General features: G+C 49.3%; 3 protein-coding genes across 7 annotated transcripts in view; 2 read left to right on the top strand and 1 right to left on the bottom strand.

Annotated features, from left to right (window-relative positions):
- Positions 1-10,044, top strand: part of LOC143330137 (abl interactor 2-like) — a 23,363-nt gene extending 13,319 nt beyond the window's left edge. For 3 of the 5 annotated variants that reach the window (XM_076746370.1, XM_076746368.1, XM_076746367.1), the window contains 7 exons: positions 465-617; positions 3,277-3,401; positions 3,618-3,953; positions 4,335-4,499; positions 4,691-4,771; positions 5,757-5,939; positions 6,373-10,044. In XM_076746370.1, the coding sequence (XP_076602485.1) occupies positions 465-617; positions 3,277-3,401; positions 3,618-3,953; positions 4,335-4,499; positions 4,691-4,771; positions 5,757-5,939; positions 6,373-6,548 (1,219 nt within the window). In that variant the 3' untranslated portion in view covers positions 6,549-10,044. The remainder of the gene's footprint in view (positions 1-464; positions 618-3,276; positions 3,402-3,617; positions 3,954-4,334; positions 4,500-4,690; positions 4,772-5,756; positions 5,940-6,372) is intronic. The other 2 variants (XM_076746372.1, XM_076746371.1) reach the window with 1 other exon arrangement.
- cnot11 (CCR4-NOT transcription complex, subunit 11) lies at positions 7,973-16,767 on the top strand. The gene is made up of 8 exons (XM_076746375.1): positions 7,973-8,092; positions 11,322-11,701; positions 12,231-12,395; positions 12,633-12,785; positions 13,366-13,568; positions 14,283-14,485; positions 15,249-15,345; positions 16,100-16,767. Exons 2-8 carry the CDS (start codon positions 11,383-11,385, stop codon positions 16,295-16,297), a joined length of 1,338 nt encoding a protein of 445 aa, XP_076602490.1. The 5' UTR covers positions 7,973-8,092; positions 11,322-11,382; the 3' UTR covers positions 16,298-16,767.
- Position 16,768: 1 nt separating this feature from the next.
- Positions 16,769-25,000, bottom strand: part of lcp1 (lymphocyte cytosolic protein 1 (L-plastin)) — an 11,717-nt gene continuing 3,485 nt past the window's right edge. The window contains exons 3-17 of the mRNA XM_076746366.1: positions 23,584-23,680; positions 23,188-23,336; positions 22,787-22,910; positions 22,179-22,311; positions 21,675-21,756; positions 21,419-21,584; positions 20,931-21,073; positions 20,026-20,121; positions 19,169-19,364; positions 19,016-19,094; positions 18,763-18,877; positions 18,522-18,655; positions 18,300-18,420; positions 17,906-18,030; positions 16,769-17,266 (exon numbers count right to left, since the gene is read on the bottom strand). Of these exons, the coding sequence (XP_076602481.1) occupies positions 17,134-17,266; positions 17,906-18,030; positions 18,300-18,420; positions 18,522-18,655; positions 18,763-18,877; positions 19,016-19,094; positions 19,169-19,364; positions 20,026-20,121; positions 20,931-21,073; positions 21,419-21,584; positions 21,675-21,756; positions 22,179-22,311; positions 22,787-22,910; positions 23,188-23,336; positions 23,584-23,650 (1,863 nt within the window). The 5' untranslated portion in view covers positions 23,651-23,680 and the 3' untranslated portion in view covers positions 16,769-17,133. The remainder of the gene's footprint in view (positions 17,267-17,905; positions 18,031-18,299; positions 18,421-18,521; positions 18,656-18,762; positions 18,878-19,015; positions 19,095-19,168; positions 19,365-20,025; positions 20,122-20,930; positions 21,074-21,418; positions 21,585-21,674; positions 21,757-22,178; positions 22,312-22,786; positions 22,911-23,187; positions 23,337-23,583; positions 23,681-25,000) is intronic.

The following is a 25,000-nucleotide window of genomic DNA, read 5'->3' as shown; positions in this document are numbered from 1 at the left end:
TGCTCAGTGGTTCTTGTTGTCTGGAGGATTTGAGATCCTCTAAAAATACACCCTGACCTTTAAAATGACCTTAACAGATTTCTCAGTTTCTCTTTCAGCCCAGCAGAAAACCATATCTGAAGTCTGATGACATGTGACTCATGATGCTGTGTTTATGGACCGTGGTGCCTTCAAATCCACGCCTGTTAAACTGTTGGCTCAGTCAGTCCCTGAACACACCGTGGGCTGTGTCTTCAGCAGCAGATGAGCGTCACACTGCCCTCCTGTGGCTCCTCAGCCTCATTAACTAATGAACTGGACACACAGTTAGAGTTGCTGAGGGACGGAAAAGTTGAATTTCACTGATTTATTTCAAACACAGCTTTGTGTCCTGTACAGGAAGTGCCCCCCCCAGGACGATGGCGTCTGACTGTCAGAAAAACGGTTGTCCCTCAGTAACCCTGTCTCCACCCTTACCTGTACAGGAAGAACTCCCCCTACAGGACACTGGAGCCAGTGCGCCCCCCAGTGGTGCCCAACGATTATGTCTCCAGCCCCACCAGAAACAATATGGCCGTCGGACAGCTTCCCAGTCCGGCCCGCACCGCAACCCTCAACCATCGCCCCCGAACATACAGGTAGCGGGTCAGCGCGTGAACGTGGTGGCCAGAGCAGGACTCCAGAGCTGCTCCTGTGCTCTGATGGAGAACATCAGCGTTCTCCACTCTGACGCTTTCAAACATGTCGGCCTGTCTGTCTGCAGCTGTCTGTCTGTCTGCAGAGCAGCCCTTCAACACATCCACACGTCTGGTTTTGGGACTGCAGCTTTACAGATACATGAGCTTATCAATAACGTGTGACTGCTGCTGATCAGAAATCTTCATCCCAGTCCAGACTGACGGGTGTGTTGAAGGCAAAGATTTGACGACATTCTAACGGTGAAGGAGAGCAGCACGTCCTTCAGGCTGCTGCTCAGGGACAGTGGAGACGTTTGACGGACGCCGACCCCAGCCTCCAGTTTCCCTCCACACAGACCAGCAGCAGAGACCAGTGAGATCAGTTCAGATGAGAGCAAAGTGTAACACTTTGTACATCCGTCTCTACGTCTCATTGAAGTGTGAAGCTTGAGGCTGGAGACGGTTAGCCTAGCTTAGCATAAAGACTGGAAGCAGAGGGAATCAGCTAGCCTGACTTGCTTTGACACTTTTTGTACAGAACAAACCAAATACATGGTGTTGGTCAGAGAGCTGCAGAGGTGCTGCCTGCAGACTCTGTTGCCTCTGGACACAGCCAGGCTAGCTCTTTCCAGTCTTTATGCTAAGCTAAGCTAACCAGCTGCTGCCTGTACAGTAGCTTCATATTTAGCACACACGTCTGATCTGATCTCTTCATGAGGGTTGGACCTGTGCTGTGAAACGTCTCTGAAACGTCTCTCTGGAGGTTTAATGGATGTTTTTGCACGATTTAAAGAGACGCTGCAGGACAAAATCTTCGCTTGTGGCTTCTCGCTTTTCCTCTGGCTTCACTGTTCTTCATCACTTCAGCTTCAGCTTCTGTTTGTTTCCTCTGTGCTTCACCTGGCAGCGATGCTCAGTTCAGTTTGAAACACAGTATCCATGCAGTATTTATCCAGTATCCATGCAGTACTTATTCAGTATCCATGCAGTACTTATTCAGTATCCATGCAGTACTTATTCAGCATGCATGCAGTACTTATTCAGTATTCATTCAGTATTCATGTAGTGTTCATTCAGTACTTCATCTGTTTACTGTGGAGAAACAGTCAGCTGATCGTTCTTGATTAAAATCACTGAGGCAGATTCACAACATAGATTTAACAAATGGAAAAGTTCAGAAGCTAATTTTCAATCTTTCTCCTTATTTTGCCCTTGAAGAAAAATACTCAAACCAAAAAAACACTTAAGTGCCAAAAGAAACGCTGGTTCGTTCATTTCTTCTCGAAACCTTCACGGATGTTTTCCGTTTTCGTCGCCTTGATCTTAGTTTTCCCGAGCCGCTGCTGAGAAAACTTAGAAGGAAACTTTAGAGAATATTTCCCAGATTTCCTGTTGAGCAGCAGAGCTGAAGCCCTCAGCCTGCTGTCACCTGTGTCCAGGTGTGTCCAGGTGTGTCACAGAGTGAACACAGCACAGCATTGATCTTCACAGCATTGACTAACTGACTGACTCCTCTTCTTCATTGATTCACTTCAGTTTGTCGCTCATCGTCTCCATCTATTGGCTCACTGATTGTTCGGCTCGTGGTGCTCTGGACGGGAAATGTTTTGGGAGAAAAGCTTTTGAATTTTGTAGAAGTGTCACCAGAAACTTTGAATTGGGCAGTTTTCCTTAAATATCTGTACAAAATCAAAATCAAATGTCAAAAGACATTTTGAAAGTCTGCTGGCTTCACAGAGAGACTCAGAATGTTTTCCATCCAATCACCACCTTTGTCTGCTCCTGGTCGGGAGCTGTCAGCCAATCAGATTGTGTTTGCAGCTTTTCATAGTTTCTTTGCTTCTGTGGTGACGTTAACTCACTGCTGCTGCTTCCAGACACCGCTCTGATGTTTCCCTGCAGGCAGCTGACTTCCTGTCTCTCTGCCTGTCTGTCTCTCTGCATGTCTGTCCGTCCGTCTGTCTCCTCTTTAGGAGAGACAACAGGACACCAGATAAAAGGCTGTCATCTCTGAATTCATCATTTAAACTGGTTTGTTTTGTTCAGCAGCAGGTTAAACATGTATTCTGTGTGTGTGTGTCTGTGTCTGTGTGTGTCTGTGTCTGTGTCTGTGTGTGTGTGTGTGTGTGTGTGTGTGTGTGTGTGTGTGTGTGTGTGTGTGTGTGTCTGTGTCTGTGTCTGTGTGTGTGTGTGTGTGTGTGTCTGTGTGTGTGTCTGTGTCTGTGTCTGTGTCTGTGTCTCTGTGTGTGTGTGTCTGTGTCTGTGTGTGTCTGTGTCTGTGTGTGTGTGTGTGTGTCTGTGTCTGTGTGTGTCTGTGTCTGTGTGTGTGTGTGTGTGTGTGTGTCTGTGTCTGTGTCTGTGTGTGTGTGTGTCTGTGTCTGTGTGTGTGTGTCTGTGTCTGTGTCTGTGTGTGTCTGTGTCTGTGTGTGTGTGTGTGTGTGTGTCTGTGTCTGTGTCTGTGTCTGTGTGTGTCTGTGTGTGTGTCTGTGTCTGTGTGTGTGTGTGTGTGTGTGTGTGTGTGTCTGTGTCTGTGTGTGTGTGTGTGTGTCTGTGTCTGTGTCTGTGTCTGTGTGTGTGTGTGTGTCTGTGTCTGTGTGTGTGTGTGTGTGTGTGTGTGCAGTGGCAGCAGTGGAGGCAGCCATCCCAGCAGCAGCAGTCGGAGCAGCAGCAGGGAGAACAGTGGCAGCGGCAGTGTGGGTGTTCCCATCGCCGTGCCGACGCCCTCCCCCCCCTCCACCTTCCCAGGTAGCGCGCACACACACACACACACACACACACGGACGTTCGAGCTTCCTCAGCTGGTGTCAGATGTTTTCTCGCTGACCTGTTTCTCAAACATAAACTCTTTGTTTTTTGATAAATGATATTTTTATAATCAAGCTGTGGTTTCCTCACGTCTCCTTCAACCTTCCTTCCTTCCTTCCTTCCTTCCTTCCTTCCTTCCTTCCCTCCTCCTTGAAGTTTCCCCAACTGCTGGACCAGCTAGTTCTTCCTCCACTGCTCCGAACTCCTCCCCCTCCCCTTCCCCAACTCCTTCGTCCTTCTCCTCCTCTTCCTCCACCACGACCTTGACTCAACCCAACGCTCCCTTGCCTCCACACTCACCCTTAAAACACGCCGACTCGTCTCTCCCACCACACACTCAATCAAATGCACCCACCAGCACGCCCTCTAACCCCGCCCCTGCCACCTCTGAGGTCCAATTGGGTGTCTTGCATGGACAGCTGTCTCCTCTCCTTCCTCCTGCTCCTCCTCCTCCGCTCTCCTCCTCCTCCTCCTCCTCATCACCTACTGAAGGTGAGTTCCTCCAACAACCATTGGTTGTGGTTCTCTCTACAGAGTTCCCTGAGGAGTCCTTCTCTCTCTGCCGACATTCTCGATCGATCGACTAGTTAATCTGCTAGCAGAGGATTTTTGGCCTTTCTGTTTCAGATGTGAGTGACAGGATGAATTCATTCATTAATCATCTGCGCTCAGCTTGATTCAGACGCCGTCCGTAATGGTCTGATTACACACTGTGTTCAGTCGTGAGGCCTCTGCACAGACAGGAGCGGCCTGACCTTTGACCTGTTTCTGCTCTTTGTTTCCACGCTGTCTGCTGTTTGTCTTTGATCGCTTCCTGTCAGCTGTTCCGTCTTCTCAGTCTGACTCTTCTGATCGTGGTCTGTCCTGCTTCAGGTCCCATCGTCCCTCAGTTCTACAGCATGAACCGGCCTCAGCCTCGACAGCAGACTCCACAGGTGGGGGGGTCGCTGCCGTACCGCCGCCCCCCCTCTGTGACCGGCCAGCCAATTGTAACACAGAACCAGGTCAACGGCGGCCCCTACTACAACCAGAGCCCAGGTATGACCCCAGACCTTCTGGAGGTTTGATGGATGTTTTTGCACAGATTGAACAGGATGTAGAAACTGTTTGAGAGTAAAGATTATTGACACCATGACACCTTTACATGCACCTGAGCTGCTGTTTTTCTTCTTCGCTGACCTTTGAAAAGCCTGATGTGTGTGTGTTCACGGCGCTCTGTGTGTTGGCAGCCTCCCCCCCGCCCCCCGCCCTCCTCCAGTTCAGTCCTCAGCTCCCTCTCATGGGCTTCGTTGCTCGAGTTCAGGAGTCCAGTAAGTAGAAAAGTGTTGAGGTTCGTTTGTTGTTCCTGTGGTTCACACTGACACGAACGCAGTGAAGAGACATTATTGATTACCTTCTGTCTGTTTCTGTTCATTCTTGTGTTTTATTCTTATTTTTTTAATCTTATTAAATGAGTTTTTTGGTGTGAAGCACCTGACGGACTGAACTGAACCTGGACCTGGACCTGGACCTGCTCCACAACACGAACAAGCTTTCTGGTCCATTTTGGTCAAAACTGAATTTCCCTCAAAGGGATTCATGAACTCTTCTTTATGGCAGCAGTGCTGCCACCTACAGGCAGAAAGACGCTGTCACACCTGCAGCTGATAAAGGTCACTGCAGGTTTGTTCTTTGAAAACAGCTGATGTGTTCGTGTGCGTTCATCCATCAGCTGTAGACAGAAACTGAATCTGGGTCCTGTGTGAGGGGCAGCGGCTGTACCACTCATGACCCGCAGGAGGCGCAACAATCAGGATTACAGCTGCTGCTCGTCGGCTCAGCTCCTCATGCTTTGACCTTTGACCTTTGACCTTTGACCACGTCACATTTGTCAGAAGGAGTCAGGTGAATCGAACAACACTGAATGAGCCACAAACACGACTTCTGAAGACAATGAGAACGATGTAGAGACGTCACTTAGTGACCGATGAGCGATTAATCAGCCTGACTGTCCTTCGCTGTCGCTCACTGAGCGTCTCTGCAGTGAGCAAACTGTGTGTTCCTGCAGGTGTGTGCAGGCAGATAAACCCTGGATGTCACACAGCTGCTGCTGTTAACGGTCCTGCCTGTAGGTGGAGCCGTTTGGACTGGAGCCCCATGGTTTGGACTGGTTCTGGTCTCAGGTGCTTCACATCAGTGACGTCAGAGTTGCTTCGTTGTAAAATGTAAACTGTGCTTTAGAGCAGCGATGCAGTATGTGACTGTGTGAGTGTCTGAATGTATAATTTAGTTTCTCTCATTAACATCAACCTTCAGTCTCAGATGCCCCACCTCCCGCTCACCCGGCTGCCGAGAGCCAATCGGGGCCCGAGGAGCCCCTGCCCTCTCCTCAGCCATTGGAGGATGGACATGAAGAGGAGGACTCAGCAGTTGTGGAGTACAACGACCCGTACGCTGAAGAAGACCCACCGTGGGCCCCCAGGAGCTACCTGGAGAAAGGTGTGCTACAGAAGCCGAGTCCTGAAGCTGACAATTAGCTGACAGTTAGCCGACAGTTAGCTGACGGTTAGCTGACAGTTAGCTGACATTTAGCCGACAGTTAGCCGACAGTTAGCTGACAGTTAGCCGACAGTTAGCCGACAGTTAGCTGACAGGTAGCTGACATTTAGCCGACAGCTGACAGTTAGCCAAGAGTTAGCTGACAGTTAGCCTGTTTGCTAGCTCAGACTTTAATGATTTTAGCTGCTATAAATTACAAACGTTCTCTCAGCTCCTGGTGTGACTGTGTGAAATGACCAAACGTGTTGATACCAGCTGGGTGGTGAAGCTGCATTTCCTGCTTGTATCTCTGTCAGGTCACATAAAGGTAAACATGTTAAGGGTGTTGAAGCATCAGTAGTCCTAACATGTCAGTCTGTTTGTCGCCCCCCAGTGGTGGCCATCTATGACTACACTGCCGACAAAGAAGACGAGCTGTCATTCCAGGAAGGAGCGATCATCTACGTCATCAAGAAGAACGAGGACGGCTGGTTTGAGGGAGTGATGAACGCCACCACCGGCCTGTTCCCTGGAAACTACGTGGAGTCCATCATGCACTACGCAGACTGAGGAGACGAGTCACTGCAGCTCACTGTGTGGGACCAGAAGGGAAACGCTGACTGGGTCCAGTTTTTGTTGTAGATTAACACTAACCAATGACGAGCAAGCAAGACAGCTCGTGAGCAAAGTCACTAATATTTTATTGTGAGTGTAGTTTATTGGACAAAGAACCTTTGATTCCAGCTCCTGAAAGAGACTGAGAGGAAGAGCGTCAGGTCAGACCGCTTCCATCCTGCTGCACGGGCTGTGTCTGTCTCCTGCTACCCAGCAGGCCTCGCATGTAGGGGTTCTCCTTCCTCCTCTGCTCTCCACCTCCTCCTCTGCTGACGACCTCCTCCTTGTTCTCTGTTCTAGCAGGACTCGATGAAGGCAGTCAAACATCTATTGGCTGCAGCTCATTCATTCATTCATTCATCCATCATAAAAGCACCTACAAGCTACATCTTCAGTTCTTTTTACAAAACTCCTCATCCTCCTTCATCTTCATCTTCGTCTTCTCTGTCTGTGAAGTTAAAAAAGTTGTCGATAACTCTGGGAAAAAAATTCAAGAAAGAAGAAAAGAGAACGACACTGAGCGTCAGGAAGCTTCACACTAAACCTGCAATAGAAGAGAGAACGGCAATAAGGAACTCAGTGACGCTGAAGTTTGTGTTCTTCCTGTTGTGCCATAAATCTTCATCGTCAGCTTCCTCGGTGTTAATCATGTGAAGTCTGTGACCTGAGCCTCTGGGGTGTTAGCTTAGCTTAGCTAAACAAATGGCCTTAAACAGGTGGAGGAGGACAGAAGACTGAAGACGTAGTTAAGTTCACCATCTTTGAATGGTTGCAGACAGACTCTTGTTGGTCACACAGGTCTTGTAGTTTTGACCTGCTGATGCTCGTACAGACGTAGACCAGCTGTGTGAGGGTGTAGCAGCTTCAGCCATTAGACTAATCAGTACATCTTTACAAAGTGCGCGAGGCAGCCGTCCATCATGAACAGAACCGTCTGATCCAGCAGTTTGGAAAGGAGTCACAGATTAGCCTGAAAGCAGCTGGTGTGTTCAAGGTCCCTGTGGAGTTTTCATGCGTTGGTCCTCAGACTGACGTGAACGTGGTCCAAACAGAGCTTTGTTTACCTGAAGACTCCACGGGGCGGCTTGAAGCCTCAGCTGCTCACCCTGTTGCTCATGTTCATTATTGCCTCAGTGGTTTTGATCTGCGTCACCAGGACGAGGTCTTCCTCCAGACACCCAGTGAAGCGTTGGTCCGCTCGCACGATTTCTCATGAATTCACACGCTTCTGTTTGATCTCTGAGCCTGCTCTTCGTGTCCTGTAGTCCTGTAGTGAAGTGGACCTGAGCACACCGCCGGGTGGAGCCTGTGGACCTGGTGCCAGTTTTGAAGTTTACAGTGTGTTTGCCTGCATGCCTGATGTGTATGTGTTTGTATTCTCTCTACAGTTTCACCAGCTCGCTTTGATTCAGGGCGGATCAGCTGCAGGTCCTGATGTGTGTGTGCTGTTCGCCTCTAACGGCCCTTTAAAGCAACTCCACGCTGACTCTCAGGTGGAGGTGCGTCTCTGTGCCATATGCCCAGGTGTCGTGGTGTGACTGCAGGTGTGTGTGTTACGGTGTGTACAGTGAGTGTGTGTGTGAACCGGTATGAACCAAACCTCCGTCGTGGACTCTTGTTGTGACTATGGACCTGAAAACAGTGTTTCCTTGTCTTTGTGTTATTTAAGAGGCGTTTTACCACAAAAACCAGAGTGTGTCCAACGAGTCCTCTCACCGCCAGTGTGGACGGAGCAGCGCTCAGGTGTCCATGTCCCCCTCAGGATGAACCCAGAGAACCTGAGCTCTGACTCTTCATCACGTCAGCATGTTAATATGTCCACTTCATGACCAAATACCAGTGGTGGAAAGTAACTAAGTACATTTACTCAAGTCCTGTACTTAAGCACAATTTTGAGATACTTGTACCTTGAGTATTTCCATTTTGTATTACTTTTAGCTTCTACACTACAGTTCAGAGGCAAATACTGCACTTTTTACTCCACTACATTTATCTGACCAACAGCACCAGCTATGTGTTCTGAGTACTTTTACTTTGGTACTTTGGGTATCCTTTGACGCTAATACTTTAGTGCTTTTACTGCAGTAAAAATTTGAATGCCGGACTTTTACAAGTAACAGTGTTTCTACACTGTGGTATTAGTACTTTTACTTAAGTACAAGGTCTGTGTACTTAAATGTAAACCTAATGTGCCATCAGCCTCAGCAGTACTCTGTGTTTACTGCTAGCAAATGTTAGCATGCTAACACTAAAGAGGTTGTCGTGGTAAACATTACAGCAGCTAAATATCAGTGTGTTAGCATCATTAGCATGTTAGCATTCATGTGTGTTTCCTGCTGAAGGTTTTGCAGTTTGTTTGAGTGAAGACGTGAAGACGTCTGTCCATGAAGGCTCATTCAGTCCCACCGCGTTCAGAGTCCAGCCACATTCATTCAGTGCTAATCACAATGAAGGCGGTCAGCATCAGCGTGCTCCGCAGGCAGTCTGAGGAAACATTTCTGAAACACTCAACTCAACTCAACTCAACTTTATTTATATAGCACTTTAAAAAACAGCCACAGCTGAAACAAAGTGCTGTACAACAATAAAAACAATAAAATAAGTAAAATAACAGAAATAAACACTAAAATGAATGTTTTATTGTTTTTAAAACAATCAAAAACAATAAATAAAAGCAACCCATAAAACACTAAAACAAGGCAGAGTCTCATGTGGGGTTGAAAGCCAAGGAATAAAAGTGTGTCTTAAGACGAGTTTTAAAAGTGGACAGTGATGGGGCTTGTCTAATAAGCAACGGAAGCTCATTCTAAAGTTTTGACACTCATACTAAAGTTTTGACTTTTTCTGACTCTGAACAGGAAGCTCCTCACCCTTCATCCCACCTACAAAGCTCTGATTGGCTTGTTTTTTTTTTTTGTTTTTTTCAGTGAACATCATCAGGAACAGGTGAACAGGATTCATGTGGTCTGCAGGCTCCTGCAGGTCCTGACACACTCTGGTTTTTGTCTGCCTGCAGAGTCCCTTTAAACTGTGGACCAATGAGGTGATCTGTGAAGCTTCTCTGAGGCTGATTCTACCTGGAACCTGCTGCAGACTTTTAGCAGAGTTCAGGTCTGAAAACCAGCTCCGTTCTGGATCTGGTTCCAAGCTGTCAGCGTGCACAAAGACTAACACGTGAGATGAGATCTTTGACCTCCTCTGTCAGCAGTAAAAGGAGCTCAGGTCGCAGCTGAACACAGAACATGTCTTCTAATCTTTTGTTCTCTTAATGTGACTGAAAGCTGAGCCGTGGATTCTCATTGGTCAACAGTGATGGTTCCTCTCTGTCTGCAGTGGGTTCCTGGTAGAACCTGATGTCTGGAGAAGTTTTCTGCTTCCAAACTGAACAACGACTGAAAGCATGTCACTCCTTTCTAAGAAAGAAAAAAGAAGTAAATGTTTTAACAGCCTGTTTGTGATCGTCTCTTATTTATCCTGCAGAACGCTGCCAAAGGCTCATGGGAAGTGTAGTTGATGCGGGTTAATGAAGTAATCACTGTTTTTACAGTGTGATTGTTAAAATGGAGATTAACACAACTTTACCGAGTGCAGACAAGTACAGACGCAAAGAAATGCAGATGAGTGTTAAACCAGAGGTTCACAGTGATGAAGAGATGAATGCAAACCAGCACATCTGAGCTGCTTTTACTTGATTTTCAAAATTACAGATGAGTTATGAGAATGGATATTTTTCTGTTTGGACTGCAGTCATTAAGCAACCACCCAGACAAAAGTACCGGGAGATGTTTAGAAAATGTTCTTCAGTTTGATTTTTTTTAAAAAAAAGGCAGAAAGAAACCAGAAAAATAGATCAGCAATCTCAGTATTCAAAATCCAAGCCTTTATTTTCACACAGTCTCCTACAAACAGTAAGAAGGCCGTCAGATATTTTGAGGAAAAAGTTCATTATCACCATTTTTAAAGGGAAACACCGACATGTGGCCTCGCAGCCGCTCATATTAGATTAGCTGATTTGTTGGATCGATAATCGTCTTTAAGGCAGACTCTGGTGGAATCGGTGAAAAAAAAATCGATGAAAACATGAAAACTACGGTTTCTGCTGAATTCACTTCGACGAGTTGTACATGAAAAGGAAATCGCAAGGACTTATGGGTAAAGACACGTTAGTTCTCCAGTCAAATTATCACCATCTTCTGGTCAGTTTTATCGTTAAAAGTGGCGCTTTAACGGCTTCGTATTCATCTACACTGAAATAAGCTGTTTCCACTGTCAAATATGAACGTAAAGTGTTCGCGTTAGTGTTTGATAAGAGTCCGTTTAGGAGGGAAGAAAAACCTCGGAGCAAGAAACTACGCTACCCATAATGCACCGCTCCCAAGGGTTAAATCAGAATTCAAGCGGCTGAAGCAGGAGACTCGTTCGTAACAATCCTAAAAACTCTCTAACAGACAGGAATATTTAGCTCGGTCGGTGTCTGTCGGTCGGTGGGTCTGTTATGTGGTCACAGACCGGGTCAGTGCTGATTCTGCCGGGCGGACTCTTTAGTTTGTGCCATGCCTTCGCCGCTTCTTGTCAGTTATCGCTGCTAAGCTAAGCTAACTCGTTATTAGCTGAGCTCCGGGAGCTCGTGTGATGACTTTCAGACTGTGGCTGCTTTATTTTCTCCTTCAGAGATGAATTAACTCCACGCAGTTTACGACAGAGATGGTATATTTGCTGTATTAACAGAAAATACCGAGTTTCAGAACAGTTCGGTCTCTAAGGAGCTGCCATATCGAGGTGAGGAGACATGACCCTCGCCCCGAAGGAGCTGTCCAACCTGCTGAGCATCATATCGGAAGAGGCTTGCACCAACACCTTCGAGAGCCTCTCCACCCACTTCCACCATTATTTCGGGAAAGCGGAGCACTTCAGGGTGGGCTCGGTGCTGGTCATGCTCCTCCAGCAACCGGACCTGCTGCCCAGCTCCCCGCAGCGGCTCACCGCCCTCTACCTGCTCTGGGAGATGTACCGCACCGAGCCGCTGGCCGCCAACCCGTTCGCCGCCGTGTTCGCCCACCTGCTGAACCCCGCACCTGCCGGGGAGGAGCAGGAGAAAGTGCTCTCAGGTACGTGTGTGTGTGTGTGTGTGTGTGTGTGCGCGCGCGCGCGCGCGCAGTCCAGCAGTCTGTCCTCCTTCATGGAGGTCTTCATGTTGAAGCTGAAGCTGGTGGCTCAGCTGTTTAACAAACACTGTCCAGTTTCAGCTTCTTCTGTTTGGGGATGATGACGTGTTATAGACCATAAACACTGATAGATTATTATCCAGAGAAGCTGACTCATCGACAGGTAATGAAACTCGTTAGTAGCCCCTCCACATGTCCAGGAGGTCCAACAGTCGAGCACGGGTTAGCTCTCCTTCAGGGTGAGGAGATGAACACCTGCTGACACCTGCTGTGTGGTGAACGTGCACCTGTGGGCTCTGTGCTGGTCTGACAGTGAATCCTCTGAGAGATCTGCTCTGAGATCACATCTCAGATACATATATATTTATATATATTGTACTGAAAGGAACACATGACGCTGAGCAGGTATGGAAGCTGATCAGTGACCTGAACCCTGAACATGTGTCTGTTTTGTACCATGTGACCTCTCCAGGCTTCCTGCCGCCCATCACTCAGCCTGAGAAGTTCTTCCTGTCTCAGCTGATGTTGGCGCCGCCCAGAGATCTCTTCAAGAAGACGCCCCGACAGGTGTCCTGCATGGACGTCGGCAGCATGCCTCAGTCCATAGACATCAGTGGGCTGCAGCTGGCGTTAGCAGGTCAGTACGCAGCAACACACCTGCTGGAGCCACGGCGCTCGTCTTCACAGGTGGTGGTTAGTTTGTCCTCACAGGAATATACGTGAGCTGCAGCACACCTGCTCCGCCCTCAGCAATCGTCTTCATTTCTTATCAGTTTGAAGCTGCGTCTCGTGGACAGCTCGTGTCTGTCTGACCTCCATCGTCCTGCTGTCATTCATTTCTGTCCATGTGTCCTCGTTTGTGTCTCCGGTGCAGAGCGTCAGTCAGAGTTGCCCACTCAGAGTAAGGCCAGCTTCCCCAGCATCCTCAACGACCCAGATCCAGATTCATCCAACTCAGGATTCGACAGCTCCGTGGCCAATCAGATCATAGAGTCTCTGGTCACAGGGCCCCGCCCTCCGCTCGAGAGTAAGTGCTTTTGGTTTGACTGATGTTTTAAACTGGAAGAAGGGGACAGGAAGTGGAAAACTGAACAAAGGGAAGAGGTTTTTCAGGGCTGAAAGGTTCCTGCTGCCAAAACTAAATCCACAGCTTCACTCACAAACTGAGGAAGGACTGAGCGTCAGCAGGAGGGCGGACATGTCCTCATGTCTACGGACATTTAAACCAAGTTAGACTTTGCCGTCAGCAGGACGAGTGTGACGAGAGATGGGCAGAGTGTTTATGAACAGGCTGACAGAAAGTGTCCTGTGGAGGGAGACACTCTGTCCTCTGTCTGCTTTTTATTCTATTCTATTTATTTTATATAGACAGGGAGACACGGAGACAGACAGAGACACTCACAGGCAGACACACAAAGACAGAGAGACAGACGGTCATCGGTGAGCACACGAATGTGACCCCCAGCAGGGCGTGGCCGCAGGTCACCTGTGGTCGTTGAACACATCACCTGCGGTCGTTGAACACATCACCTGCGGTCGTTGAACACATCACCTGGTATCTGCGCGTCCGTCCTTACAGAGCGTCGTCCTGTCCTCTCCGTCCTCAGGTCACTTCCGCCCAGAGTTCATCCGCCCGCCGCCGCCTCTCCACGTGTGCGAGGACGAGCTGGCCTGGCTGAACCCCACCGAGCCGGATCACGGCATCCAGTGGGACCGCTCCATGTGCGTGAAGAACAGCACCGGCGTGGAGATCAAACGCATCATGTCCAAGGCCTTCAAGAGCCCGCTGTCGGCCCAGCAGCAGTCACAGGTGAGCTCCGTCAGTCCCCGTGTCCTTCAGGTCACACCTGAACCGCGACCTCAGTCCACAGCAGCCGTGCTGATGTCACCACAGCAGAACAGAGCGATGAAAATGAAACCGTTCCAACCACATCAGGTCGCCGAAGCTCAAAGCTTCCTCTCACTCCCTGTTTGTCTGACTGTCACATGTCGGTCCGTCTCTCAGTACTGTCAGACTTCCTGTCTGTGGCTCTCAGCTCGGAGCTCATTGGTTCCTGCTGAAGACGTAATCCTGTAACTTCCTCAAACAGCTGCTCGCTGTAGTTTCTATCAGACAAACTGGAGGACAAAGAGCATCTGCTGGGACTATTTTCAGCAGCAGATGAATCCACATCTGGCGCTGTAGTGTGTGTGTGTGTGTGTGTGTCACAATAAACAGTGTGTGTTCATGATGATGAAGGAACAGCAGTGAGGCTCAGAGGAAGAAGATCAATGAACTGTTCAGATTCACTGAAGGTCTTCATCAAACACTTGTGATGATGATGATGAGTGAAGACAGGACAACGTCCTTCACAACATGTTTGTCCTCTTCAGAGAAGTTCAGTGCAGTTAGAGTGACGGGGCTGATGATTGGCTGACGGTTGGCTGATGATTGGCTGACGGTTGGCTGATGCTTGGTGATTGGCTGACGGTCACAGGGAGGGTTTGAAATGCAGCCTCCTGCTTCCTCTGTCTCTCCCTGCAGCTGCTGGCCGAGCTGGAGAAGGACCCAAAGCTGGTGTATCACATCGGGCTGTCGCCGGCGAAGCTTCCCGACCTGGTGGAGAACAACCCGCTGGTGGCCATCGAGATGCTGCTGAAGCTGATGCAGAGCAGCCAGATCACAGAGTACTTCTCTGTGCTGGTGAACATGGACATGTCGCTGCACTCCATGGAGGTGGTGAACAGGTGAGTCCTCTGACCTCGTCCAGAGTCTGAACCTGAGATGACTAAACCCAGGAAATTACCTTCATCACGTTCAGCTTCACCTTCTTTTAACCGGGGTTCTCATTAGTTGTGACATTTATCAATGGATTTAACAGATGATGAAGATGATCCTGTCTTCAGCTCTGATGATCATATGAGCAGTTCAGTCTAAGTGAGCAGAGCGTCTGTTATGACAGTAAATATCCTGTTACAGCAACAGCAGCAGCACATGGAGCCATCAGCTGATTATTCCTCTAAGAAAACTGTGTCAAAACGAACGCTGTGCAAATAAGATAACAAGACTTTATTGATCCCACACGGAGAGATCAGTCAGCAAGTCTGACGAAGAGCAAACACAGTGACACAAGGCTCGATAACCAAGTGTGTTCTGTCATTTCATCCATTCTACGTGAGGACACACTGAGGCTGCAGCTAGCTCCGAGGCTGCAGCTAGCTCCGAGGCTACAGCTAGCTCCGAGGCTGCAGCTAGCTCTGAGGCTACAGCTAGCTCCGAGGCTACAGCTAGCTCTGAAGCTACAGCTAGCTCCGAGGCTACAGCTAGCTCTGAAGCTACAGCTAGCTCTGAGGCTCGAATAGATGATGTCACTGGTATCAATAAACTGATCAGTTCCGTCCTTGTTGAAATGGTTCATGTGTTCCTTTGAGCTGAAGCTCTGGTTGGCAGCGCAGGCAGGACTGTGAGAGCAGCTGAAGTCTTTACAGGAGCCGTCTCTTGTCTCCTCAGATTGACCACGGCTGTGGACTTACCTCCAGAGTTCATCCACCTGTACATCTCCAACTGCATCTCCACCTGTGAGCAGATCAAAGACAAATACATGCAGGTGAGGAGCTTTAATAACTTTGCTGAGAATAAGTCTTTAAACAAAGCTTTGACTGAACGGGGCTGATTTTTAGTCCAACAGCTCAAAGTGTGCAAACGTGACCTGAACGCATCACCGCTGCATTCAGGGACTCGTCCATATACAGAGACACTGCACGAATGTCAGCAGCACATTTTCCTGTTTTTAGACGAGTCATGTGACTTGAGGCGCTGTGAGTCTGACAGTCCCACGCTGATGCCTCGGCCACACGTTCGCGGGCATTTCTTTTTTTTTTTCTGTGTTTTGCTGTTTGGGCCACACAAACACTTTCAGGTCTCTGAAGTTTAGTTGAGGTGTTTCCAGGTGAAGACGCTCAGAGACGGTCTGCAGTGTCGACAGGAAACAGGACTTTACACGAGGACAGTTTGTCCAGAGGTGGCTAAAGCGGGGCTGATGCTAACGTTGCTAACAGGAAGTCTGACACATTAATCTATAGTTACTCTTCCTCTTTGAGGATCAGGAGTCAGAATGTGCTAAATCGACATCAGGTGACCTGATTGACCTCTAGCTGCAGGTAGCCTCCCACCTAGTAACAGTTTTTCCAGGCTTCTGATTGGTCGGCGTGGTTTCAGGTCAGGGTCACGTCACATCTGTTGGTTTCATGCTGACGTCGCCTCGGCGTGTTTTCATGTGACAGATTTCTGTTGAAGCAGTGTTTGTGTGGGCGGGGCCTTCTTTCTGACACCTGAACACCTGCCGTGTTGTTTTCCTCCAGAACCGTCTGGTCCGTCTGGTCTGCGTCTTCCTCCAGTCGCTGATCAGAAACAAGATCATCAATGTTCAGGACCTCTTCATCGAGGTTCAGGCCTTCTGCATCGAGTTCAGCCGCATCCGCGAGGCCGCCGGCCTCTTCCGCCTCCTGAAGACCCTGGACACCGGAGAGAACCCCACCGAGGCCAAACCTGCCAAGTGACGGCCGCCAGACGCCGCAGACGCGAGCCGCCTTTGAAACACGTCAGGACGTCGGTTTGCTTCAGCGGAGACGTTCTTCACGCATTCGAAGCAGCTGTAAATATGAGGCGACGCTTCCTTCAGACTCTAAAATCCTCTTTTCACTCACGGCTCGCCGTCTGAACTTTGTCGCCATTTTCTCCTCCATCCTTCCCACGAGAAAGAAAAGGAGCGTTTCATTTTTTACCACAGCGCTTTCCTCTGGAAATGTCATTTTTCTCTAATTAAACAGACGTTGAATCGAATCTTTCAGGTTGTGTTTATTAACCTTTTATCAGGTCAGTGTCGTCCACTTCCTGTCTGTGTGAGTCTCAGCGTTCAGAGCTTCTGACTCAGGATCAGCTCGGCCACTTCACCTGTGAACGTTAGCTTAGCATAAAGACTGGAAACATCGCTCAGACTTGACAGAACCACAGAACACAGCTTTTAGTACAAAAATGTTTATTTGTTGCGTACATTTGGCGTAAAGTTTCTGATTGAAACGTGTTTGGAATCAGCTGAGCAGGTGAGACAAACAGTAACTCGGTCGGTCGTGATTCACCTGCTTCACCGCTGCAGACGATCGTTTCAAAGAAAAAAAACTGAACTGATTATTTCTGCCTCTTCTGAAGTTAACGTGAGATAAAGCAGCAGTCTAAACGAGACGCTTTGCCTTCAGACATCAATGTTTTGAAATGCGTACCGAACTGTAAGTTAGCATCACCTGCAGCCTGATAGAAACCTGGAATAGTCACATGACTGATGGACTCTGTCCTGTTTAAAGTCACAAAGCTAGCCGTCAACCCGAGCCCGTTTGGTTCAGGCTCTCTTCATGCCACGAGCCATGAGGCAGGCGAACACCGTCATCACCATCTTCGGTTTGACCTCCACCAGGTCCTCAGGCAGCGCGTACACCCGGGCGCCGATCTTCCTCGCCATGGAGATGGCGTACCTGGCAACACAATGGTGACAGTCAGCAGGTGGTGGTGAGAAGAACTGTCAACGGCTTTAAGACCTGTTAGCTTTAGCTTCAGTCTCTTAGCATGGTATCTCGACCTGGAACCTGTTAGCTTTAGCGTCAGTCAGTTAGCATGGTATCTCGACCTGGAACCTGTTAGCTTTAGCGTCAGTCAGTTAGCATGGTATCTCGACCTGGAACCTGTTAGTTTTAGCTTCAGTCAGTTAGCATGGTATCTCGACCTGGAACCTGTTAGTTTTAGCTTCAGTCAGTTAGCATGGTATCTCGACCTGGAATCTGTTAGCTTTAGCGTCAGTCCGTCAGTCTCTCAAGCCTCTCAAAGACAGAGGACATCTGAAATCTGAGGTTTCATGACTTCCTGTGTGTGCTGTCTGCCAGCAGAGTGAAAACAAACCGCTAACAGGTCGCGATGTTTGATTTTATACACATTCATGAACATTTATGAGACGTCTGAACGAGCGCACAGACGAGCAGCTGAAACGAACTGACTACGAGTCAACTGTCGGCCTGAAAGTCTCTCTGGAGAAAATGTTTGAAAAGTTTAGAAAATGAGTCAAACTATTGATTTAAGGTTTGAGATAAAGACAAAAAGGAGAAACAAAATCTACAAACTTTGCATTGTTGAGTTTCTCCTCCTCAGTCAGGTCTTCTGTCTTCAGCAGGTCGTATCTGATCGATCCGGGCTGGATGGCGTCGATCAGGTCCAGAACCGGCATGCTGCTGCTGATCGACCCGTCCTGCGCACAGGCACACATGCATGCACGCACGCACGCACACACACACACACACACAGCATCTGTAATCATTTCATTCTTGGCGTGGAGCAGCATGCTAACGCTACGATCACGCTGTGTATGAAACACCGATGTGTTCAGGACGTCCTGTTGAGCCTGATACCGTTCAGAGCTCCGCCTCCAGTCTGAGCAGTTGACTGACATCACGTTACACGTAACGGCTCGTCGTCTAAAGCTATCTGAGCTAGCGTAGCAGCGAGGGCGTCGCCTACCTTGAAGCTGGTGATGGTGGGCTTCCCGGCCTGCGTGAGCGTGTCGTTGACCCAGCCCACGATGGTGTCGTCGGTCACTTTCTGGCCGTCGCCCAGGTCCTCCAGGATGTTCAGGGTGTATCTGAGGGAGCAGAGAGCATGATGGGAGCACCGCCTGAGCCACAACAAAAGCCTTCAAAGACAAAGTCCGTCCGCTGCCAGAGCGCCATCGAGCACCGTTACCTCCTCATGAGCTGCCAGAGCAGAGCGAGGGTGAGGGTTCGATTCCCTGCGTTCAGGTCCTGACCCGCGATGCCCACCAGAGAGAACTTGGCCTCCTTCTTCCCCAGCTCCACGGCGTAGTTACAGTTTTCCAGCTGCGACGCACACACACACACGCACACACACACACACACAGGTGTTTGTTCTGTGCTGACGGTGTGCTCAGAGTGTGTGTGTGTGTGTGTGCGTGTGTGTGTCCTACCTTCTTCATGTTGCTGCCCAGTTTAGGATACGGAGGCTTGTTGACTCTGTCCCAGTCCACTGGAACCTTGATCTTCTCATACAGCTGGAAGATCACCAGGGCGTCGTCAATGTCTCTGTAACACACACGCACACGCACACGCACACACGCACACAGGGTATTTTATTGTGAAAGAGGAACTCGCTCAGTGTGAGTGGAGGATGAGGTCAGGCTGCTGCTGTTGGTGAACTGCTCAGTAACAGCTGGCTCTTACGCGTAGAGGTGGTTGACTCGAGGGTTGACGCCCAGCGAGTTCATCCAGTTCCTGAAGGTTCGCTCCTCCCTGGTCTCACCTGGAAGAAGACATCAGCGGCCAATGAAAACACTGCCAGGCTCACAATCGAACGCCGTGGAGCGTAAAGGTCACCTTCGATGGAGCTCCAGTCGATGTCCTGGTTCTCGGGTTTCTTCAGGGCCGGGTACTTGTTGAACAGATTGGCCACGAAAGCCAGGTTGAGTTTGGGGTTGCCGCGGACGACGTCGGCCGGCATGACGAACTGCCTGCAGCCGAGCCGCTCGGCCTGCTCCAGCATGCACTCGGCTCGCTTCAGGTCCTCCTTCTCCTGCAGAGGAGACGAGCTTTGACGAACTCATCGCTGTTCAGGAATCTAACTGTGATCATTTCCTCCCTTTAATCCTGCTTCAACCATGGAAAGCACCGTCGCTTTGTTCTGAAAAGGGCCTATAAATAAAGTTGATTTTCATTCTAAGTGTTGTTCTAACAGGTTTACGATCCAGCAGAAGAAGCCACCGGATCAGCGTTAGAATCGAATGAGCAGATCACAGAAATCTTCCTGAATTCTTTTCATTCACTGACGTTTGTTGAAATATTTCGTCTTAAACTTCCGTCAGCTTCAACGAACACCATCCATCAGAACTTATACAGCAGGTGCTTTTATTTTGAAACTGAAATCCCTCTTCCTGTGTTCACTCTGATTTGTGATCTAAATAAAGTTTATTCGAACTGTCTTCAGAGCTGAAACACTTTTCTTTGTTTTATGTGACAGTAAAATTAAAATCTTTAGATTCATGAACTTTGTAATGTTTTGAATTGATGTGTAAATAAAGTTTTTTATTGTATTATTTTTAGACTGTCGGTCAGGTTTCGAAGCTTTACTTCACTCGCAGACTCAGAGTGAGCGTCTTTAAACAGGAGCTCGAATGTTAGCCGTGAGGTCAGTGAACGCATCGCTGTGATAATCATGGACCGTGTTTCAGCCTCACCCTGATCCCCGACATGTCGATGGCGATGGGGGGGGTCCCCTCCTCGTCCCCTTTGGGTGCCACCTGGTTCAGGAGGTTGTAGTAGGCCCTGGAGTCCTGAAGCACAGACGCTTTGGATCACTTCAGACGGCACGGAGCCACGGCGAGGAAGACATGCACGAGTGTGTGTGTGTGTGTGTGTGTGAGTGTGTGTGTGTGTGTGAGTGTCTGTGTGTGTGTGTGTGTGTGTGTGTGTGTGTGTGTGTGTGTATGTGTGTGTGTCTGTGTGTGTGTGAGTGTGTGTGTGTGTGAGTGTGTGTGTCTGTGTGTGTGTGTGTGTGTGTGTGTCTGTGTGTGTGTGTTTCTGTGTGCGTGTGTGTGTGTCTGTGTGTGTGTGTTTCTGTGTGTGTGTGTGTGTGTGTGCGTGTGTCTGTGTGTGTGTGTGTGTGTTTCTCTGTGTGTGTGTGTTTCTGTGTGTGTGTGTGTGTGTCTGTGTGTGTCTGTGTGTGTGTGTGTTTGTGTGTGCGTGTGTGTGTGTGTGTGTTTCTCTGTGTGTGTGTGTGTGTGTGTTTCTGTGTGTGTGTGTGTGTGTGTGTGTGTTTCTGTGTGTGTGTGTGTGTGTTTCTCTGTGTGTGTGTGTTTCTCTGTGCGTGTGTGTTTCCGTGTGTTTCTGTGTGTGTGTGTGTGTCTGTGTCTGTGTCTGTGTGTGTGTGTGTGTGTGTCTGTGTGTGTGTGTGTTTCTGTGTGTGTGTGTGTGTGTGTGTGTGTGTGTGAGTGTGTGTGTGTGAGTGTGTGAGTGTGTTTCTGTGTGTGTGTGTGTGTGTGTGTGTGTGTGTGTGTGTGTGTGAGTGTGTGTGTGTGAGTGTGTGTGTGTGTGTGTGTGTGTGTGTGTGTGAGTGTGTGTGTGTTTCTCTGTGCGTGCTCACCTTGATGTCAGAGCTGAAGTTGTTGATCCTGCCACAGCCGGCCTCCTCCAGGTGATAGTTGGCCCAGCGCAGCAGCAGCTCTTCAGGGGAAAGTTTCATCAGGTCCTCCAGACTCTCTCCATCACGGAGCAGAGCGATCAGAGCTATACACACACACACACACACACACATTTAAACAGATTAATACAGCTCCACAGGAAACAACGTCACACTGACCGTCTGTTCTGCGTCTGTGAGCTTCACAGCTGCTGACAGGTGGGAGCTGTTCCTCTGGTTTCAGCCTTAATGCTAAGCTAAGCTAACAAGCTGCTGACTGTAGCTTCATGTTTACTCTACAGACATGAGTCAGTGTCAGACTGAACGTCTGAATCTCAGCAAATGTCTTCCACTGCAGGTAATGCTCTGTGATACTGTGTAAACACGAACTATCCCTTTAAAAATCTGTCTTAATACGCACTGAGACATCAGACACACACACACACACACACCTTCGTTCTTGGTGAGCTCGATGTCGGCGAACAGTCCAATCTTGATGACCTGCCACAGCAGACCCAGGACCAGGTGCTGTCGGCCCTCCTTCAGGTCTTCGGCTCCGATGTTGACCACGTGGCAGCCGATGGCCGACGCAGAGTTCAGAGCCAGGTTCAAGTTCTCCTGTTGGACCGACAGCACAGGATGTAAAGACACTCAGAGACGCTGACATGTGATCAAAGTGAAGACAGCTGCTGACACTTCCTGTCTGACCTGGATGGTGAAGGGCGTCAGCTTCTTCTTGTTGATGGTCCTCTCGTCGATGGTGTCGGACACAGACAGGTTGATCATCTTACTGACAGGAGACAACAGTTCAACAGTTAGCAAGCACTTAGCAAGGACTACAGCTAGCAGCTGGTTAGCATAGCTTAGCAGGAGGACTGGAACCAGCTAGCCTGGCTCTGCACAGCGAGATCCAGCTATCAGCAGCTCTAAAGTTCATGAAGGAACAGGTTCTGTCTTGTTTGTTTGAGCTTGTGGTTCTGTGGGAGGGGGGCTTTGACTACTTCCTGGAGGGTGCAGTGACTTCCTGACTCTCTGCTGACCTCCATCTAAAGTTTGTTTCTTCTCACTTTGCAGTGAGCTCTGCAGCTGCTGGATTTCACTGAACCCTTGGACAGAGCCAGGCTAGCTGTTTCCCCCTGTTTCCAGTCTTTATGCTAAGCTAAGCTAAGAGCCGCTGGCTGCAGACAGAGCGGCCCGTGCAGGAGCTCGTACCAGAGGATGATGCCGTCTCCCATCGCCGTGAACAGGTCGTTGCTGTCGGGGTCCATGGGCAGAACGTGTTTACAGTCTGGGTCCTTCTCCAGAGCTTTATTGATCCAGTTCACGAAGGCCACCTTCTCCTCCTCTGCAGAGAGGAGAAGCACCACCTCAGACCACAGACAGCAGCTAAACCAACAGCTTTTAACCTGACAAACATGGCCGACCAGGTGAGACGCCACGTCTGAGGTGATTCATTATCAGCTGTGCGTGCGTGCGTGTGTGTGTGTGTGTGTGTGTGTATGAACTCTGTGTGTGTGTGTGTGTGTGTGTGTGTGTGTATGAACTCTGTGTGTGTGTGTGTGTGTGTGTGTATGAACTCTGTGTGCGTGTGTGTGTGTGTGTGTGTGTGCGTGCGTGCGTGTATGAACTGTGTGTGTGTGTGTGTGTGTGTATGAACTCTGTGTGCGTGTGTGTGTGCGTGCGTGCGTGCGTGCGTGCGTGTGTGTGTGTGTGTGTGTGTGTGTATGAACTCTGTGTGCGTGTGTGTGTGTGTGTGTGTGTGCGTGCGTGCGTGTATGAACTGTGTGTGTGTGTGTGTGTGTGTGTGTGTGTGCACAGACCTGAGTACGAGTGCTGGGTTCCTGACTGCTCCGAGGTTCCTGCGATGCTGCAGATGCCCTCCTTCTTGTTGATGGCCTTCCTGAAGGTCTTCGCCACCTCGCTGCTCTTCAGCCCGTGTACGATCTGAACGTTCACAAAATAAAGAAGAAGAATCAACCAAAGACACACAGAAGAGGAAGAGGAGCAACAATCCAATAAGGTCACATTGTACTGCATGACGCTGACAATACTGCAGTACTTTGATTTGGTTTGATTACAGGGCTTAGTGGAGTATTACAGTGATGTATTAGTACTTTTACTTCATAAAGGACGTCTTTACTGAACCTGCGGCAGCTGAAACGTTTGTCATCATGAAGCAGCTGGAGTACTTGTCTGTGTGACCTTTGACCTGTGAACTCACCTGAGTGAACTCATCGAAGGTGAGCTGGTCGCTGGTCTTGGTCAGCTCCTGGACGATCTCTCGGACCCTGTAGCCCGGCAGAGCCAGGTTAGCGGCCCTGAACAGCTCGGTCAGCTCGTCTTTGCTGATGAAGCCGTTGTTGTCCACATCTGGAGGAGGATGAAAGGTCAGAGGTCAAAGACAGGAAACAGAGGGAGACCTGTCGAGTTCACTTTGAAACCCGGTCAGGACCTTCCCTGGATTTGGACCCAGGACCGTTTCCAGAGTCAGAATGCTGCCTTTATGTCGCCTACAAAGATTTATTCAATCAACCTTTATTTAAATCTGATGGAAGCACTGAACAGTTTGTTTTTTTGGTCCTTCCTCAAGCAGAAACAGAGGAAATGATTCTGTTACCAATCTTGGCGAAAGCCTCTCTCAGTTCCTCCTGCTCCTCTGGAGAGATGGGCGCGGTGGCGGCCATGTTGACCTGAATCGGCAGTGGAACCTGAAACTGACACAGCGACAGACAGCGTGGTGAAATTAAGAATGGAAACCTGACGGACGAGCTGAGCGGCAGAAAGGAGGAAGTGGACAGATGGCACCTCCTGATTCTGAACGCTGATGCAAACCGCTCACAGTTCTCGCTTCTGCCGGCCTCCAACTTCCTGCTGCTGCTGCACTTCCTGCCGTCTTTGTTCGTGCTGTGTGTAATACGACCTGAGCACCTGCTGGTCCACAGGTAATCTGAACTCTGACTGCCGGACAGAGAGTCCGAGTCAGAGTCAGATCTGTATCTCCAGGGTGCAGGTGGTTCACATCTCTGAGGACCTGACCACCACTGAGCGCCGTCTGCAGGGGCTCGCAGCACCGTCAGGGACGCCTCTCAGCCCGGCCACAGACCGCCTCCTCCCCTCTGGGAGGCGCTCCGGGACTCTCTCTCGTGCACTTCTGATTGGGTGTTAAACTGAACTCTGTCGTCTCAGCAGAGCAGTGACAATAAAGTTGAATCGAATCTAAAAAAAGTGTCACTTCAAAGCAGAGCTGGGAAGGATTTAGAGCAGCACCAGTGGATCAGACTGGACCTGCTGAGGAGACTGTCTGCTGGACAGACGGGGGACGCTCCTGAGGCTGCAGCGTCTCCACTGCTGACAGACTGGTGAAGAAGACCAGCTCTGTCCCAGGACGCCTCCTCCACCCAGTGGACGAAGATGACGTCTAAGCTCTCATCCCTGATGGAGGACATGTCCCACCCCAGGCAGGACACTGACAGCAGTGGACAGCTCCTTCAGCTACAGGCTGCGTCACCTGCAGTGTGCGAAGGAGACACACTGCAGCTCCCAGCAGACCAGGCTAGCTGTTTCCAGTCATTATGCTAAGCTAAGCCAAGCTAATGGCTGCTACCTCCAGCTTCATATTTACATGAGATCAATCTGAAGAGACAAAGCTCCCAAAATGTCCAACTGTCCCTTCAAAGCGACTGAAAGAGGAGTTTAGAGGAGGTCAATGTTTGTGTCTTCAGTTTGAGACCTGAGGTTTGCAAACTGATCAGAGCTGACAAATCAATACAAATCAGTACTAATCAATACTAATCAATACAAATCAGTACTAATCAATACTAATCAATACAAAACAGTACTAATCAATACTAATCAGTACTAATCAACCCAAATCAATCCACTGTTTTCATCTCATCCCAGAAATAATCATGTGACTGTTACTGCAGATGAGTGAAGTGACTTTTGGGAAGTAGGCGATCACATGACGCACACACCATTTTATTTCAGTCAGCGATGAGTCAGAGTGTGTGTGTGTGTGTGTGTGCGCGCGCAGA

This window comes from Chaetodon auriga, chromosome 13 (assembly GCF_051107435.1).
Source record: "Chaetodon auriga isolate fChaAug3 chromosome 13, fChaAug3.hap1, whole genome shotgun sequence".
Classification (NCBI taxonomy): domain Eukaryota; kingdom Metazoa; phylum Chordata; class Actinopteri; order Chaetodontiformes; family Chaetodontidae; genus Chaetodon; species Chaetodon auriga.
Note: the sequence above shows the minus strand (reverse complement) of the source record. Positions and strands in the feature narration are given on the sequence as shown.

What these genes read in the sequence shown, in the direction of transcription:
- cnot11 (XM_076746375.1), top strand. Translation starts at nt 11,383, where the DNA reads ATGACCCTCGCCCCGAAGGAGCTGTCCAACCTGCTGAGCATCATATCG. An exon ending in GCTGCAGCTGGCGTTAGCAG is followed by an intron (nt 12,396 to 12,632) that starts GTCAGTACGCAG and finishes TCTCCGGTGCAG; the next exon opens with AGCGTCAGTCAGAGTTGCCC. An exon ending in CGGCCCAGCAGCAGTCACAG is followed by an intron (nt 13,569 to 14,282) that starts GTGAGCTCCGTC and finishes CTCTCCCTGCAG; the next exon opens with CTGCTGGCCGAGCTGGAGAA.